Source organism: Seriola lalandi, unplaced genomic scaffold (assembly GCF_002814215.2).
Source record: "Seriola lalandi dorsalis isolate HSWRI2012SDOR001 ecotype SW California unplaced genomic scaffold, Sedor1 jcf7180002049659, whole genome shotgun sequence".
Classification (NCBI taxonomy): Eukaryota; Metazoa; Chordata; class Actinopteri; order Carangiformes; family Carangidae; genus Seriola; species Seriola lalandi.
The window spans coordinates 2,839-22,423 of NW_019520212.1; the positions used below are offsets into that span (position 1 = coordinate 2,839).

A 19,585-nucleotide genomic window follows, 5' to 3' on the forward strand; every position below is an offset into this window, starting at 1 on the left:
TATTAAGGCATAAAAGGTCATAAAAACATCATAGTATGATAAGGCATCAAATGAAATTGTATTATAAGGCATAAAAACGTCAAGAATCATCATAATATAGTAAGGCATAACAATGGAAAAAAAATGTCATAGTATAGTAAGGTATATACACATCACAGTATAGTAAGGCATAACAATGGCAAAAAATGTCATAATATAGTAAGGCATATAAACATCATAGTATAGTAAGGCATAACAATGGCAAAAAATGTCATAATATAGTAAGGCATATAAACATCATCAAAAACATCATAGTATAATCAGGCAAACAATGTCAAAAAACATCACGGTATAGTAAGGCTCAAAAACGCCATAGTATATCAAGGCAAAAAATGTCAAAAAACCTCATAGTGTAGTAAGGCATAAAAACATCAAAAAAAGGTCAATGAATAGAAAGGCAATAAGTGTCAAAAAATGTCATAGTATAATAAGGCAATAAATGTCAAAAAAACTCACAGCATAGTAAGGCATAAAATTGTCAAAAAACGTAATTGTATACTATGGCATAAAACAGTACAGTCACAGTATAATAAGGCACAAAAACCTCATAGTATAAGTATAAGTAAGGTATAAAAACAAACAAACTTCATAGTATACTAAGGCATAAAAATGCTTAAAAACGTCATAGTATAGTAAGGCATAAAAATGTCAAAAAAACACCTTAGTATAGTAAGGTATAAAAATGTCAGGAAACGTAGTATAGTAAGGCATAAAAATGGCAAAAAACCTCATAGTATAGTAAGGCATGAAAATGTCATAGTACAGTAAGGCATAAAAAATGTTTTAAAAAACCATCATAGTATAGTAAGGCATATAAACATCATAGTAAAGTAAGGCAAAACGTGTCCAAAACGTCATAGTATAGTATGGCATACAATGTCAAAAAACATCATAGTATAGTAAGGCTCAAAAACGTCATAGCATCTCAAGGCAAAAAATTTTAAAAAACATCAAAGTATCTGTAATATTACATCGTGCAATATTTGATGTCAGAGGTTATTGCTCCTGTAGGATCGATTTAAGTGTTTGTCAGAGTGATGGCTTGTGGAAAGAAACTGTTCTTGTGTCTGGTTGTCCAGGCATACCAGTGTTCTGTATCGACCACGAAAACAGAGAAGTTGGAACAGGTTGTGCCCAGGATGAGATGGATCTGTGATGATGTTTTCTGCCCGTTTCCTCACTCTGGAGGTGTGTAAGTCCAGGAAGGGGGGCAATTTAGCGGAAATGATCATCTCTGTATTGATTGTCCTTTGTAATCCGTTCCTGTCCTGTTTGGTTTCTGAACCAAAACAGACATTGATAGAAGTGCAGAGAGCAGACTCAACTATTGCAGTGTAGCAGTGTATCAGCAGCTCCTAAGGCAAGTTGAAGTTGAACTTCCTGAGCTGGTGCAGGAGGTACATCCTCTGCTGGGCTTTTTTGATGATGGTGTTTATGTTGCTTGTCCACTTCAGATCCTGGGAGATTGTGGATCCCAGAAAACGGAATGTTTCCACAGCAGACACAGTGTTGTTGTGTATGGTGATGCGGGACAGTGATGGGGGCCTCATCCTGAAGTCCACTGTCATCTCCGCAGTCTTGAGCGTGTTTAGCTCCAAGTTGTTCTGACCACAGCAGAGGACCAACCATTTTTTTTTTAAATGTCAAAAAACGTCATAGTATAGTAAGGCATAAAGTTGTTAAAAACACGTTATGGTGTACTATGGCATAAAACGTCATAGTACAGTAAGGAAAAAAAAGTCAAAAAAAAATGTCATAGTATAGTAAGGCATAAAATTGTCAAAAAACGTAATTGTATACTATGGCATAAAACAGTACAGTCACAGTATAATAAGGCACAAAAACCTCATAGTATAAGTATAAGTAAGGTATAAAAACAAACAAACTTCATAGTATACTAAGGCATAAAAATGCTTAAAAACGTCATAGTATAGTAAGGCATAAAAATGTCAAAAAAACACCTTAGTATAGTAAGGTATAAAAATGTCAACAAACGTAATAGTATAGTAAGGCATAGAAATAGCAAAAAAACGTCATAGCATAATAGTAAGGCATAAAAATTCCAACAAATAAAAGGCAAAAAAACGTTTTATTAATTTTTTGAAACGTTCATAAAAATGTCTAAAAACGTCATAATATAGTATGGCTAAAATTTTCAGAAAATGTCATACTGCAGTAAGGCATAAAATTGTTTTAAAAAACGTCATAATATACTCAGGCATAAAACGTCGTAGTATAGTGAGGCATAAAAATGTTATTTTATTGTAGGAATACATTGAAAGCCTCAGTGCATGAGGTCATGAAAGAGAGACAGTCATCATACAGAAAGAAAGACAAGATATGGTCTCACAGTTACAGAGTGTAGGGCGGGGTGAGATCAGTGTTAAAAATACATTAGAATGTTGAGACTGTGAAAAAATTAAAATGCTATTTTAAAAGAAAAGGACACTGGCTGAGGAAGAGTAATTCCAGAGGGAGGCAGTAGTGAATACTTCAAGAATATAAACTACCTGAAAGAAGGAGACGAAGAAGAAGAAAAGCAGAAAAAGAAGAAGAAGAAGAAGGAAGCGTTTACTTCCGTGTAAAATTTATGAATGACTCTAACTTCCCTGAGAACATTGCGAACTAGTGCCAACTGCTTCTCGGTGGAGTTTTTTTTATCTGACAACCTCTGCTACCGCCAAGTTAGCGCTAATGGATTACACGGCAACTCAAAGTGGGTTCAGACAGCGTAAGTTACGTACGTGACTTTATCGATCGAATCAGTTTTTACTGTCACCGGCTGCATGCGCACAGTTTATGCTCGCTAGCTCTCTGGAGTGCAACGTAAACGAAACTGAAACGTGATGCTAGCTCGCTGTTTTCAGACACTGGATGCATCTAACATTAAACAACTTGTAAAGACACCAAAATGTGAAATTTAGGTCCACCAATGTGGAAAACTGAAAACTACGTAGTAGCTGATAGCTTGCCCACAAGCTATTAATAAGCATGAGCTAAGTTAACAATGCTAACACACTAGCTAATATATGTAGGCATGATAACCATAGATCCTTGTACTTGCCGGCGTCTTTACATCTCATTTATGCCCCTTCAATGTGTTGAGGTTTGTGGCTGGTGACTGTGGGAGTTTTCAAAAGGCAATTTAAGCCAAACTGTGGTGATTTATTAATATATGTGTAAGGTTACGCATGTTAGCTCTTTTCCCAAGCTTCAGTCTGAGGTTTGCGAGAGGCACTATTATTTAGTTCGCCAGACGTTATTTTTGCCTCGTATCCATAATCAGGGACGTTTTATGATTTTTTTAGGGTTAGTAATGAAGTCAAACCTGCATAATACATTTAATTTAACGTTGCTTCAGATCCCTGGAACAAGAATCTCTAAACAGACATCTGCACATCACCAAAATTTAAACAAGCCCACTCTGCGGATTCAAGCTTACATTTACTTGCAATCAACCACAGCCAAGGCAGACACTTATGTTGTTTTATAAGATAGAAATCACTAGACTCATGTTGACAGATCGTGTGTCATGTTTTAAGTGTCTTTGTAAAGATGGTAAGGTGTGTGGACCTAGCATCAAATGTCTCATACTGTCTTTGTATGATTCGTCAGAGAGGATAGGGAAACTAGCTCCAAAATAAAACAGTCTGGAGCTCTTCACGATGATGTAATCTGTTCTCGTGATAAGTGCGTGATAAAGTGATTTACTTCCTCAGGGAATGGACTCAAAGAGCTTTTTCTCCTGCACAGGGCAGTATCTGGCTGGCTGCACACACAATTTGTCGTTTGTGTACAAACTTTGTTGAAATAGATGTGTGTTTTGAGATTGCCAAAGTCATTGTACAGGACACTCACATTGTAGTGTAGGGATGCCTGGCGTGTTGTGGTGCACAGCAGTAACTGACGCTATACATCTCAAATACAGGAAAGCATATTTGAAGTCTCTATTATGTTTAAAAAAAAAAAATACAAAGGTAATGTTGACACATTGCAAAGTAGTGTTAACTTTTCAACAGTGTTTGTGCGTGTCATGTCTGCTTTGCATGTAACATTGATTAGACACTTAACAGAAAATCTGACAAATATCAGCACATCCACAGGGCAGCCAGTGTTTGTGATTGACTGGTCTTAGATATCCATTAATCTGAATATTTCTTAAACAACCTGAAAGGGTGAGGGATGCTTTTGATTTTTTTTAGAATTTGCTCTAAGTGTGGCTGCATTTGCGTGCTCTACTAATTCTGCCAACTTTATTCATCTGCCAAAATTTTAAAAAGTGATTCAGCATTTACAGATCTACTCCTTTATTTGACATATCTCTTTTCATTCTCTCATGTCATCCAGAGCCTAATATGCGTCTGAGGAACAGTTCCCTGGATGGTTCAGATGGCAGCCAGCTGTTTGAGGATACAAGTGGAGCTGGGTCTGGATCACAGTCAGGCTACAGGTGGGAGCTCTGCCAGATATTAAACTGCTGAGTCAAGAACAGTTGATACAAAAATGGCATTTTACAACAGAAACTTTCACAATTTGACAATACAGTAAGTTTGTATTCGTTTTGCACATAAATAACCATGTTCTTTCAGCTGATGCATTTTCTTGACATGTTGGCAGGAACCAGCAGGGTGGGCCTCAAGCAGCAGGCTTTCCTGGCCAGTCCCTCCTGACAGACCCCATGTCTAACTTGGCCATGGCGTATGGCAGCTCGTTGGCATCCCAAGGGAGGGAAATGGTGGACAAGAATGTAAGACTGGCTCACAAATATTAACTTTCCACAAAAACAAAAAATTAAAGGCCACATAAAATATTTCCCATATTGAATGGTTGCATATTCATATAAATATGCAAATAATAATGCATCTATATATGGCTCTGTGTTTGCTCGTTTCAGCTGGACAGGTTCATCCCTATTTCTAAGCTTAAATACTACTTTGCTGTGGACACAGTTTACGTGGGGAAGAAGCTGGGCCTTCTAGTTTTCCCTTACATGCACCAGGTAAGTCTGCTTACACCTCCTAAATATAAATTATTCTGTCAGGCCTGTCACTTTGCAGAGGTAGAGTTGATGGTATGCATGGGAAAATATGTGCCTCTAGCTCTGCCTGAAGCTGTTGTAATTCAGATTTCTTGAAAAAGTAAACCAGACCGTACAGTATACTTTATTTCTAAGCCTACAGATATACCCCTCTGCCTATGTCTTGAAAATTTACACATAAACAAGACAAATTTCTGTAGCTCTTGGAGATGTTTTTTTAGTTTGTGAACTCAATATATTTTGAAAGTTATACAGTAGATAAAGTATTCAGGCCTTTACCTGTGAAATGCTACATGCTTCCAGCCCTGAATTTAGCAGGTTTTAAACGTGTGATCATATGTGTTGTAGAACTGGGAGGTGAGCTACCAGCAGGACACTCCTGTGGCTCCACGCTTTGATGTGAACGCTCCTGATCTTTACATTCCTACCATGGGCTTCATCACATATGTCCTTGTGGCTGGACTGGCCCTCGGTACACAGAACAGGTACATATGCAACATATCCACGTTTTTTATCAAAGTGGTTCAGAAAAGACATGTGAATCTAATGCTTGATGATCATTTGATCTATGCTTTCGTTTTAACAGCTAGGTAGCAGATTTCCACCTCACACTGATGACAGACATATTACTACTAGAGGCTATTACAGAGTTCACTATATATTTATTTATAGAGACTATACTGCTTTGTACCCGTCAGGTTTTCCCCAGAGCTGCTGGGAGTTCAGGCCAGCTCAGCATTGGTGTGGTTAATAATGGAGGTCCTGGCAGTCCTGCTGTCACTCTACCTTGTGACCGTAAACACCGACCTCACGACCATAGACCTGCTGGCCTTTTCTGGCTACAAATATGTAGGGTATGTAAACGTCATCTTTCTGTGTTTGTGTTTACATTTATTTTGATGACAGACTCACCCTCTGCTTTTGCTCAGTTGTTTATTCTTCTATGGTGGCAAATTTTTCCCAATTTTTCTTTGTTTAGAAACACTGAAGCTCTGTGGATGTTTTACCTAACCTGTGACTGTGTGTAATCTTTCTTTTTCTTTAGGATGATTGTGGGTGTAGTAGCAGGCCTGATGTTTGGGAAACCAGCATATTATCTCTCTCTACTGTGGTGCTGTGCTGCCATCTTTGTCTTTATGGTGAGCAGAAGAGTTTTAAGTGTTAATCTTAATGGCCAGATTTCCTGCAGGATGCTTTGTCAGCTACATTTTGAAATCACATGGGTACAACATAGATTGATGTTCATGTTGGCTGAAATTGGTCCATTTTCCCTCTTTAGAAATGCTTCAACTTCCTGGAAAACATTATTTTACTACAACCTATTTTTTGTTGTAAATGTGTATGGGACAGTTGTACTTGGTACTTTCTTTTGTACCACACACTTATAGACATTTAATGTCTTTAGCTAAAATAACACATGTAATCCCAGTGAGCAATGGCAGCTGGTAGTGGAAATAACTATTTTTTTCACAGCTACTCAAGTTCTTAATTTTCACTTTGTGCACGAGTGTTGCCTGGTTGTCAACTAAGAATATCTTCTCTCCACAGATCCGCACTCTGCGTCTGAAGCTGCTATCTGAGGCGGCGGCGGAAGGGAGGCTGGTGAGAGGAGCCAGAAATCAGCTGAGGATGTACCTCACCATGTCTATAGCAGCGGCACAGCCCATCTTCATGTACTGGCTCACCTATCACCTCATCAGATAAAACTCCAAACACACATACTCGTGAACTTGGCTATCCGAATGCTATCTCACCCTTAAAAAAAAAAAAAGAAAAAAGAAAAAAGAAAAAGAAAACACTCAACAAACACATCAAAGGACCTGGACTTGGATGAAGCACACAACAACAGTTGTCTGGATATCCCATCACTTCCCAGACAGACAGAACTACACATTCACAAGACTCAGTCCATGTATGCATGGACCAAAACAACACATGCTACAAGACGACTAACAGAAGACGTGAGGCTTTAACGTCTTCTCTCCCACAGCACAGCCCTGTGTCATTAGTATTGCTTTTTTTTTCTTTGTCTTTTTCAACGTAATGTCTTCAAAGAATTTGTAGCATGAGCAACTGGCTTTAAGTCGTTTTTCTATACAGTGTAATTATTTGTTAATTATGTTTTTTAGGAATATTTAAGTATGTATGTTTGTGTATAGCAGAAGTATAATTGCTGGTCTGATATCTCACATGAGATTTTTCTGAGCCGTCAGAAGGAAAAGCACACTAACCTCACACAAACCGTCCATTTAATGTAAACAAAGAGCTCAAATCCAGGTTTCTCAAGTGATCAAGTGGCTCTGCTTTGATGTTTTTGACTGGAATGACTTCTTTTGTGGTCTGGGAAAGGTCCCATGCTATTGTGTCAATGTTGGATCCGAAAACAAGGATCATCCTATTGGTCTGTAAGTGAGGGAGTAGTGTCACCTCCATTTTATGTTTCATCTTTTTGTATGAGCTTTGCTGCCTGAACACTCTTGGATAGAAATATCAAAAGCTACAGTGACATTAAGGTGTAGACTTCACGATGAGACAATTTTGATATCCTTTTAAAAAAACAAGTAAATTATTTACTGCTTTTCATATTGAAAGTCATATGAAATAAAGAAAGGGAAGAGATGAGATGGTCTGTTCTGTGAAAATTGTTTTAGCCTCCTTGAGATACTTGAAATATTTTTTAATGCGCTTTGTGCTTTCATGTGCTTGTGAATCATCTAGTGTCACCATGAAACGTGCTGTCTGTGCTTTTATGTCGCCTATGTTCACTCAAACCAAGGTAGGATTCACATTCATTTAAATTAATTCAGGAAAGTATTCAAAATTCAGGATATTTTTTTGTCATTCTTCTCAAATGAAACGTATGATTTTTGATGAACACTAAAATGCTTATCTCAGTTTACTGATGTGCCAATAAAAAATAAAAAAAATTCCAAATGTTTTAGCAAGTGCTCATTTAAATAGGAATTGTGAAGTTCAGCCCATTAGGAATTCTCATTAAGAATTACTAATTCTATTTATGAAATACATTTTTTAAAAATAATTAATGATGAATTAATCCCAGCCCTGACTGTCAATGTGCGGAAGGCATACAGCCACTGAATTGATATGATCACTGATAAATAAAGTGACTGGCGGAGGCGCTTAAGTGTGAGTTGAGTTCTGTGTGCTCATAATTTTTTATCTCAGATATGATTCTTTTTTTTTTTAACACAAACTGTTGCAGCTAAATTTGTATTGCAGTAAATAATTAAACAATTATGGAGGTAAAAAAAAGTAAGAAATTAAATATTTCAGGAAATAACCAGGCCCTGTTTGGTATTAGAAGATTATGTCTTGATGTGGTGGCCTGTGTTTTATCTTTTAATCCTGCACTTTACAAAAGAACATTTAAACACATTTTTAAAATTTCTTCAATTGAGAATAAAGTTCAAGACAGTGGGTGCATTGTTTGGTTATCAAGGCACACATGGCAGGAAAAAAAGATTTGCTGATTTGTTTACATTCTGTAATCATTTTTTTAATGACACAAACATAAAATTTTTGCTTAAGATTTAGAGAGTACATAATGCTAATAGTGAGTTACAATGGCGACTGAAAGCAGTGGCAGTGCTTGAATAACTTCTAACTTTACTTTTGGTTTTGGCCCAATATCCACCCTCCTTCACCTGATCTCGGTAGTTAGTATCCTTACTCTATGTTACATAACTCTAGACTCCACAACAGAAAGCTGTAAATAAGGCTTGAACATTTGACATGCAAGTGGCATCAACAAGAAAAATGAAAAAACAAAACAAATACAGGCAGGATTATAATAACAGCTACATTATATTTTGACCAGTATTTCATATGTCTGAATGACTCTACTGCTGGGCTACTTCTGTTAAGTCCCTTCATGTGTTGATAATATCACAAAGGCTCCAAAGTTACAACTTACTTGATGACACTAAAAAATGAGTGTGTAGTGATAAAAAAGCCCTAAATTAATTGAACGTGAGTTACTGTTTTTTTTTGTTTTTTTTTTTAAAGAAGCCACTGTCACTTCAGCCTCTAGTGTTGTCTTTCTTCCAGAAGCCTCTGTTGTGATTTATAGCCTGACGAAGCCTGGTCTGCATTGTCCTGTCCACTGGGTACCTCTGGTACATGGGCAGTAATAAGAGACAATGACAGGTCAGGGATTCTGGCAAATGGAGTTCTGTGGCATTGGGCAAGACAGCGACTGTCATCCTGATGATCTTCATTCCCAGGAAGGGCACACGGTCACAGCCTGTGAGGAACACTGGAGACAAGAACATTAATTAAGAGATAATGGTGAATGATCTGGTAAAGCTATAAATGTGAGTATCTTCAAGAGAACTCCAGAGGATACCACAGTTTAAAGTTTTCTCTCTGCTCTTCTGTCTGAACGTGTCAGAGTTGTTAAATGATAATAAGCACAGTTATGTATAATACTTACAAAAGAATTTTTTCTTTTCCTCTGCTGTCAGATTCTCAAACACCTCCCAAAAGGTAATGATGTTTGGATGCCCGGCGTGGTAGTCTCCTTCATAAACTGTGTTCTGTTTGGAACAATAAAAATAACCACGTCTAAATAGAAATCCAACAAGGGCTCTTATTTAAAGACTCAGCCACTGACTTCAGGTCATGTTGGTTCATAAAGATTTGACACGTGCTATAAATGTGTAATCCATTATAATGACCATTAAGTCATCTTTATTTTTCTTTCAAAGCTAAATTGTGTGTTAATGCTGTTGTGGAGAGCAACTATTTTAAAATCACTTCTGTCTTGGTTTGTTGACTGAGGAAACTCTGAAACTAGAATTACAATGCAAGCTCTTCTGTTTACAAACCTGCAAAAACCTACATTGTGAAACTGATCAAGGGAAATTTGGCATCCGGGATTTCTTGCATTGAATTGGTTGCTATTTGACAGCTGACTTACAAGTCTTACAAGTCTTATATTACCTCCTTGAATTTTTCAACAGACCTGCTTGAACACCTCCCAGTCGTAGGTTTCTTGGCCCACCATCACTGCTTGCAACTCCTCCGGCTGGAAGAAGTCCACCACGTTCATGTCACACACTTTGAAAAACCCTCTCTTGAACGCTTCAAACATACTCTCCACTGACTTGTTGAAGGCGTGGTTGATAAAAGCAGCTATGTACTCTTTCCTATGAATAGAGAGAAAAATGAAAACACAACATTAAGTGCTGACACTGTCCACAGAAGTTGTATAAAGTGTTTTTATTGATATTTGTATTATGCAGTGAAGTTGGGCATATACTGAATTTGTGGAGATGTTTACCATAAGTTTTTTTTTCTAGTTTTATACAACACAGTACAATTAATTCTAACTTTCATTAGATAGTCCAAAAGTAAGGCCAACTACATGTAAATCTTTACATATAGTATCCCACCTGGAGTAATGTAATGGTGTAATTTCTATGCAATCTGTCCAGATTGTTAGATATAGTAATTATAGATAAACACACCTGTTTGAGCCTGTGACAAGTTTTCCAGCTTCTTTCGGATCCAGCTCAACATTCTCACCGCCCCAGATCACCTGTATTTGAATAATAATTACATTTAGATTTGAATATTACAGTCAAAGCATGAAATAACATTGGCAGTCAGTTTAACTGTGATTTAGTGAACCTACACTGAAAGAAATCTCCAGTTCTTTGACTTGATCAGGAGTGTAATCCTCCAACATGCAACGCCAAGACCTGAAGACAAAGTAAACATCAGAGAAGATTAATTCATTAATACAGTTTACTTGTTTTAATCATTATTTGGAGTTTTGCATGGAATAAAATATCTGATTAAATAAAAGAATAAATTGTAAATTTAATGTTAAATAATTTCTTTTTAAATTTTTCCTGCTTTGTAAAGAACACCATTCAGTTTTGGATTTTTAAAAGCATCTTACTCTGCTATTACAGGGTCATACTCCTTCATGTCATCCATTGAGGGTTTGACCCTGACCAGCTTCTTGAAGAGAACCAGTGGGAAGGGCAGGTGGACAATGTTGTGGTTGTAAAGAGCCAGGCCACACAGAACGCCGAACAGGAAGTAATGGTTCTCCTCCACTTTTGACTGTTTGGTTGATGAAAAAATCAATCACGATTTAGTAACATTCAATAAGCGTCCAAGTTTACATAAGACAATGATAAAAAATGACTCAAGGTGTACAAAGAGGTAAAGGTTCAAGGTTACAATTACCCTTTGGACTGTCTTTGTGCAAAATCTTAACAAGTGATTTTCTCTTCAGTGAACTGGTCTTACCCTGGGAGGGAACCAGGCCACAGTCTTGCTCTCGTTGAACATGAACATTTCAGACTCGGGAGTCGTGAGCTCATCAAACACATGGAGGAAGAAGTCCCTTTTATTGACATTCATCACCCTTGTCTCATCTACAAACTTCACCTGGAGAGGATAGAATAATATATTTTTTTAAAACACAGCACTCAACACAAACTGATTCACTAATCAGCTCTAATGATAAATATCCAGCAACGATTTCCCAGACATCCATTGTGTTTGTAGGAAAATGGTTTTGTGAAGGGACTTAAGCACGCACTTCCAAATTTATAAATACTAATTCTGGCAGCTCACCTTCACACAATCTTCTAGTTACTATTATTAACCCTTTAGTCAATAAAATTTAACATTCATTTTTATTTATTCATGTACAGAACAGCCTACATTGCATTGTACATTGTTATTGCATATAGTATTTCTAATTTATCTTGTCTTTTTTAGATTTTTCTAGTTACATTTTTCCCCTAGTGCTGCCATTTTTGTCAGTAAAGATCAATAAAGGTACATCTTATTTTATCTTATCTATTTCTCGAACTGTTATTATTTTTCTTTGATATACATGTATGTATGTCCAATAAAAATGTTTTCAAATCAGTACTGACATGTTTCCCAGTAGTTATCTTTATTTTTAATGTTTAGTTGCACCTTAAAATTTATTGTAATTGACATTTTGCATAAAGCTTCACAAAAATAAAAATAAAAAATAAAAAAATTTAGGAGCACTCTGCCAATTTTACACATAAAGTTAAATGTACTCATCAGGCTATGGAAAATATATTATACTATTATGTTGCATTATGGGAAATCCAGTGTTGTTGAAATTCTACCTATACTAGGGACAAAAACTCTGAATATCTCGGCCTCTACTATCACGACTGTTGTCTCTTGTGAGTCCACTGGAGCACTTTCTTAATTACCCTGGAGACAAAAGCCACCAAATTTAGTTTCAGAACATTAAGGCTGGCAACGTTTTGACAGCATGTTTACCAAAAGCTCCTTTTGGAAGGCGCTGTGGTCAGCTGCACCAAGCTGTCTGAAGGTGTCCTCGACGAGGTGAGCTCGTCTCAGGGTTAGCTGGAAGACTGGGGCGGGGGCAGAGTTCTGGGTGTCTACCAACGCTTTATCAGGCCACAACAGAGCGAGGTTATGGATGAACTGGTGTGTTTTCTGTAATTACAAAACCCCTCTTTATAAAGAATTCTCCAAACAGATGGAAAGCAGTTTTAATAGAATTTCACAGTACATGACATCTTTAAAATGAATGCACGGGTACAGAGTATTGTTAATATCAGTAAAATTATCCAGTGTTTTAATATATACTGTACCTTCATTATTGATGCATAGATGTTAAAGACCGCCACCTTGTGAACTAGAGTGAACAGGAATGGGTAGCGGCAGAAGATGGCGGGTGTGTTTTCATCATCCTTTAAGAAAATAATTGATCATTTATTAAGAAATTAGTTCAGTAATAAGCAGTCCAGCATAAAATTAAAAGCCATTCAGGACAAATGGACAGGTTGTTCTTCTGAAACACTGCAATATCATATATCCTGTACCACAAATGATTTTACCTCCACTTTAGAAAATTCCCACCAAAGAGTGACGTCCTGGATTGGCAGCACATTACCACTGATCTCTTCCACGTAAAATGTGCTCAGTGGGACTTTGTAGGACTTTCCAGCTTTATTTGCCTGAAAACAAATAAATATATTAACAGAAATCATATTTTTAATTTAATAATGTATATAGAGATAAAGACTTTTTTTTATTTAGTATACATTTCTCCCTATGTAGTGCTCCTTTGCCATGCCATCAATGGACAATGATGGTCAGACATGCAATTTTAAGACATCACTGTCAAATTTTATAAACTTATAAATCAATTAATAAAGATTGAATAATTGGTAATTACTATTTTTAGTCTCAGCCACTGAATATATATCTCCTCAAAGATGACCGTGGAGAATCAAAATGCGGCGAGAAGTTACAATGCAAACTTCCGGTCTAAATATCTGCTGTTTTTGTTTTTTTTTTTCTCAACCAGATAGACAATACATCAGGAGTCACATTTTGTGTTCATGAACTTAATCGGGATAAATGATTTCATTTCATCTTTAAGATTCAAAAAGTATAATAGATCTGACACTAAAGCCACAGATGGAAATAAAAACATAACACTTACTTTGTAAAGTAGTTTGAGGGCTTCCATCAGGTATTTGACTCCTGGGTTGTGAGTTACCAAGAGGCCATTTCTTAGCATGAAGGCCAGGGCCTTTTTGAAGACCATGATGTGCTTCATCAATATGGAGGGTGTCAGGGAAGACCACCAGCCTCCTGAAGAACAAAAAAAACATGCTTATCATTTAAATAAAGTGAAAATCTTTTTTTTTTTTTTAAGTTTTATTTTGGACAAAAAAAATAAAGTTTGCTAGTTTGTTAGTTGTTTACTTAGTGATTCCAGAGCCTTCTCATTCAGATTTCCAAGAATGACCGCCAGACCCAACGCCCCATTCATGACATTATAGTCTTCTTGAAAAAGGGGGCATGTCAGCAGAATCAGCAGGATCTCCGGCGATTTTAGGGCAGTCATCGATTCAACAAGCAAGTCAGTCAGGAGTTTTAGGTTTACCTGTGTGAAATATATATATATATATGAGATAAAATGGCAATGTTAACACAGTGTGCATTTGTTTGTAAATGAATAAATCATTGACTTCTTTGCTAAATGTCCATACCCAAAAGAGCCTGGTAGGAAATGACTGCATGTAACAGGGGGACTCATTCAGTCAATTTATGTCTCAAGCAGAAGACAAAGAAAATGGCCTGAATGTTTTAATTATTTCAAGGATTTCTTAACTGATTGTTTGATCCATGGCACCGCCAGCAGCTGGTCAAAAGCTTGGCTAGCAGCCTCGAGGTCCACAGTAAGGGCACCTGCTTCCAACGAAGACCCACTAATAACAAAAGCAAAGTGAAAACACCAGTCTTTTAATTGTAAAACCTACTTTCCTCCCCTGAACATAATAACTGATTTTACTACTAAAACATGACAGAAAACAGCAGCCAACACAGAAAGGACTTACTTGGCTTTTGTGAAACTCGCAACAAGACTTGAACTCGTGAAAAACATCATGGATATTTCTCTGTTGCACAAAGAGAGAAAAGCATTGGGAGAGCCCAAAAACTACAGTTGCTGAATATAAGATTAATATTTCATATGTGAAAATACATAATTACAAAAATTACCTCCTCGCCTCTGCATTGCCATGTGTCATTGACAGCCAACTTTGCAGTTTTGTCTCATCGAGCCGCCCAGTTATCCGTCCTCGATCCACATTCTTAAAAGAAACAAACCAGACATAACATTTCAGGCAGTGAGCTTAACAAAGATGACAAAATAGACTTTTAAACTGAAAATGTATTGTTACAACTTTTGATGTACAGGGACAAAAAAACAGGAGAATATCAGTTTACACATGCTTAATGTAAAAGAAAATCAGTAAGAACAACAAGTCACACATTACCTGTGCAGGTGAGGAGAAAATGAAGTTTGTATTCCACCCAGCTGATATTTTCAAGTCTGCTTAAACAAATAAAAACCATTAAAAACTAATTTAGAGATACATATGCTAGTCTATCAGTACCTGATATAAACCAACGTGCTTTTCAAATCAAGATCCTTCTGTATTTATTTATGTAAATCATTTACTACCAGCTGTCGTGACTGTTGAACTCTGCAGTTTGAGTTGAATTGAATTGTCTTTCACTGCCGTGTTGCCACAACAGGGGAGGAGGAGGAGGAGGAGGAGGCAGATCCACTGATATGGCTCTTTAAAATCTATGAAATACCCCACTGCCCATACATACAGTACATACCACTGGGAATGGCGGCTGCATCGTCAACGGTCCATGGAAGTTGAACCAGAGTGGGACTCAGACTGTCCTCAGCTCGTCCAGTCCCAATTTGACCTTTGACCCCATTGCCAAAAGCCCATAGCTGGCCAGAGGAGCCCAAAACCAGAGTGTGACATCTGGGAAACAATTAGGACTTTGCTAAGAATCCTGATATAATATAGCCTACGAAGTAATGATAACTGACTAGATCTACTAATACTTTCTTTAATTAGAGCTTCTCCAATTGACTATAAACATGATCTTATAATTGTGCCAAAATGCCTATCTTAAATAAAATGTAGTTTCAATGTGCAGATAAGCAAACTCCTAATTTTTACCGGCCACATGCAACCTGGGAGGCGGGTCCGTCCAGACCGTCGACCAGTCTGGGTCTCACTTCATTAGCAGCGGAGTTGTGACCGAGCTGACCGCAGCTTCCCTCTCCAAACGTGAAAACCTTACCATCCTGGAAATCACAGCATCACGTAACATCACAAGAGGAAATGCATCAGACTAATTTTCTTTACAATGTGATAATTAATAAAGTTTGTACCTTCGCTAACACAGCAGTGTGCGCCTGTCCACAGCTTATGAAGGAGACACCCAGAGGACTGAGGGCAGGTACCATACAGATGTTAAACCTGCCTGTTAGCGATGGAAAGAAATGCTTATTTCAAATTGATAATAACATGTAAAATAGCTATGCTAAATAAAATACTTATTATAACTTGAATTTTTGACACTTGATCAAATAAAATGCATAATAAGGACCCTGTTTTTTCCTCTGATGTGTTACCATTAAATTTGAGTCTCACAGCTAAGAATCTTTTTTTTCCTGAAAAATAAATAACTGACGAAACTTCCAGGATTTCCAGGAGTAAAATCATATTTTGTTCATTGCACAATAAACAGAAATATCAAATTTTTGCTACCTCAATAGAATGTGAACTTAAAAATCTTAGAAATCTTTTTTTTTTTTGTTGCTTTTTTGACTTGAATATAATAAATGAATGAATGAATTGGTGTGAGTTTTGTTTGACATAATTATTATTTGTATTATAATAATTATGTTTATTTAGCCTAGCTGTTTTACATGTTGATTAACAAGCCTCAAAAACACAAGGAAAAAAAAAAGTTGAGTGACCCATAGGCTCCACCTTTATGGACAATCTGCTAAATGTGAACAGGTGAGTGTGTGACTGAGTTAAGGTAAATTAGTAGTACCCTTCTCATCCACCCTGTTGAGTCCCAGCTGGCCAGATTTATTGGCCCCACAGCAGTACACCAGGCCTGGGAGTGTGAGGAAAAGAGTATGGGTCGCTCCGGCTGCAATCTGGGTCACTGCTACACCGGACAGAGCACATACCAGGACAGGTGTGTGCTGCAGTGACACATTCTTCCCTAGACCCAGCTGACCATGACTGTTCAAACCCCATGAGAAGACGTCTCCACCTGCAAAGTGTGAAAGAGTGAAGAAATGATTGTTTTATCAAACTTTAGCGTCCCCAGCAGTGGTAAAACCACGCAGAAAATGCTCCCACACTGCTGACTTGAATGTGCCCAGTGGGTCAGCAATCTCAGGGTTAAAAAGTTGACTGTTGACTGGAATATTACAGCCTTGATTTATTGAAGCTGTCGTGGTAAAATATTAACTTGTACTTTATGACGTCTGCAGGGAACTCAAAACTAGATTTGACACAGTGACATACGAAAATAAACATAAATCATTATTACATTAGATATGAATAAACTTTACAAGCTGTGAAACTGGAGTTGGCCCAAAGACACAATGATGTCATCAGTTTGTTCAGTGTCTTACCTTTAGTCAGTGCCAGAGAGTGGGAGTTTCCACAGGCAACTTGAATCACTGGTACTGGCAATGGTATGGGCACCTGACTGCAAGTTGATTTGACAGTTAAAAAAAAAAAACGTAACCTTAAACCCGCCGTCCACTAACTTTCAGTGGTAACTATGCATATTCATGTATTCCAGAGACTAAGATCTTGCCTTGGTCTGAAATTGTTGCGCGATGGATTTATCCCCAGTTGTCCATCCTCTGCGGCCCCCCAGGAGAACACCTTTCCAGATGCACACACAGCCAGACAGTGGTCCTGACCACATGCCATCGTCACCACATCACCCAGCCCCTCCACACGACCTTACACAGGATGACAGATTGAGATTCACACACAAATACACAAACTACACATAAATATAACAATTTAAATCCAATACTCTACTAACCTGCCTAAACTGTTGTCTTCTAAGCTATAATGAAGAGAAACTATTTATGTCTTGCAAATAAAAGCCTGTTGACAGTGTTTACTTCTTATTTACAGTGGTGGGGTACTGTACATTTTATTTTCATTTTATGTTACTTTATATTTCTGCTTCAATCAATTAATTTGATAGCTATGGCTTCTAGTTAATTTCATTTTAAGATGTCAAATGATGCATTGTTGTTAATTAAACTATCCAGCACCAGTACATAAAATAGTTGAAAGTAGCTTCAGTTCGACCTGCAACAAAATGCTGCTTGCTCATTAAAACATCAAAAATAACAATCCAATAATACAATGTACTAAATATAATAATATAATGCTTAAATAGGCCATTCTGCATATTAAGTACTATAATTTTGAAAGTTTAACTTTGTTTTGCTGATAATAAACTAATTAACTTGTATTTAAGTGTCTAAATGCTTATGTAACCATTATTGCTTTAAATGTATTTACTGTATTCACCAGTTATTCATATTTTGCAGTTCATCAGACTAAACATCAAAACGAAGCATCATATCCAAAGCGTGAACGCAACACTGAGCTAAAAGTCCAACTTCCCCACCACCACTTGAACTCAACGCAAAATGAAGTTCAGCTCCCAGTTAACTTTCGTGTCCTGTTATGACAGAGGGAAACGAAACTGAAACATAGCTCATTTAATTAGCCTGCGTTACGTCTGTGGCAGTCACTCGATGGACGCCATAAACTCAGAAGAAGTCTATGTGTCTGTGCCATGGACACTTGGCTGTCATCCATAGACGATACATGTATTTTTCTTAAAATAAAACTGTCTTGACAGAGTGATGAATAAGAAACAAAGAACCAGATAATCCCGCAGTTACATTACACAGTCGCTAAACGATCATTAAACAGTAAACAAAAAAACAAACAAAAAAAACACGTAATGTTAAATAAAACCTATGTCCGCTTTCAATGTTAGGACCTATATGTTACTTTCACTGACAGAAAGACTATAATCCTACTAAGTATCACACCACATGAATATTTTCTTATGCCCATTATTCCGCTGCCTCTGAAATATAAACACCATCATTACTTACCAGGTGTCCTTCCATCTTTACATTTCTTTCGTCCAAGTTGTCCCTGCGAGTTTTTTCCACATGAGAAAACGCCTCCATCCCTGGTGAGGAATAAAGTGTGCTGGTCCCCGCAGAAGATACTGGTTATAACCCCGGAGACAGTCCAGGACACCGGACTGAGGGCTGTCTCTGGACCGAACTGTCCACTGGAGCTGTCTCCCCAACAGTGCAGCTGCACCATGTCTTCACCTGGACCAAAATGATCAGTGTACATTACAGCCTCTGTTGTGGCAATTTAACTCAGCTGATGCTGCCTTCAAGTGCTATCGGAGGTTTCACAATATTGAGTTGAACCACTCATTATTTGACTGTATCGTACTATATAGTGCTTTTGGAAGAGTTAATATGTCGAACACAATTTTTAAGTTTGTTGGTTACAGTTTGTCATTTACTTTTGAGTAAAACCAAGCAAGTACAACCAACAGTGGGAATGGATAGAAGTAGAATTTACGAGCTTACCAGGAGACGTGAAGGCAGCATGAGAGCTAAACGGAGCAAATGTTTGTGTTACATAACTTGATATCAATCAGTTTGTTACTCACTCACTCTAAATGTCGTAAATACAGTATCTGCAATAAGAATAGATGCGAGTTTCTTGTGTTTAGAGTGAACTGACTCAAATGAACAAACTTTTTTATCGGTAAAAGCCCGGGACTTTGTTTTTTTTTTTAAGAGAGTACAGGCAAGAGTACAGTAAATCTTACAAATACAAAATGTGACGTACACATGCAAGATTGACATTGCTTTTTAATACAGACACAAATCAGGCATTTATAACAAATTCTCTTATTCCAGATACATATGCCAATATCCTCTCTGCCTTAAACTGTAGATGTGGTAGGAATAGATCAGATATTGGGTTTGGTTTCACAGAAATGAAACTAAGGTAAGTGTTTCTGCAGGGGTGTGTCATC

At 37.3% G+C, this 19,585-nt stretch overlaps 2 protein-coding genes across 4 annotated transcripts; one reads left to right on the forward strand and one right to left on the reverse strand.

Annotated features, from left to right (window-relative positions):
* The first annotated feature begins 2,607 nt into the window (after window positions 1-2,607).
* yif1b (Yip1 interacting factor homolog B (S. cerevisiae)) lies at window positions 2,608-8,228 on the forward strand. Of its 3 annotated transcripts, none has more exons than XM_023398571.2 (8): window positions 2,608-2,779; window positions 4,387-4,489; window positions 4,657-4,786; window positions 4,934-5,038; window positions 5,426-5,562; window positions 5,776-5,931; window positions 6,123-6,216; window positions 6,626-8,228. In XM_023398571.2, the coding sequence occupies exons 1-8, from the start codon at window positions 2,734-2,736 to the stop codon at window positions 6,779-6,781; spliced, it is 927 nt and encodes a 308-aa protein (XP_023254339.1). In that variant the 5' UTR covers window positions 2,608-2,733; the 3' UTR covers window positions 6,782-8,228. The 3 variants fall into 3 exon arrangements, with proteins under 3 accessions (XP_023254339.1, XP_023254340.1, XP_023254341.1); XM_023398572.2 differs by having other exon boundaries at window positions 2,608-2,770; XM_023398573.2 differs by having other exon boundaries at window positions 2,611-2,755.
* Window positions 8,229-8,568: 340 nt separating this feature from the next.
* Window positions 8,569-18,888, reverse strand: LOC111648845 (putative E3 ubiquitin-protein ligase HERC4). The gene is made up of 23 exons (XM_023398574.2): window positions 18,633-18,888; window positions 17,297-17,447; window positions 17,109-17,185; window positions 16,514-16,741; window positions 15,843-15,934; window positions 15,628-15,755; window positions 15,272-15,426; window positions 14,920-14,975; window positions 14,642-14,733; window positions 14,479-14,538; window positions 14,253-14,349; window positions 13,844-14,024; window positions 13,578-13,729; window positions 12,967-13,086; window positions 12,721-12,819; window positions 12,383-12,562; window positions 11,360-11,500; window positions 11,004-11,170; window positions 10,734-10,800; window positions 10,567-10,637; window positions 10,062-10,245; window positions 9,531-9,633; window positions 8,569-9,353 (listed from the first exon to the last, which is right to left on the reverse strand). Exons 1-23 carry the CDS (start codon window positions 18,883-18,885, stop codon window positions 9,118-9,120), a joined length of 3,090 nt encoding a protein of 1,029 aa, XP_023254342.2. The 5' UTR covers window positions 18,886-18,888; the 3' UTR covers window positions 8,569-9,117.
* Between the last annotated feature and the right edge of the window lie 697 nt (window positions 18,889-19,585).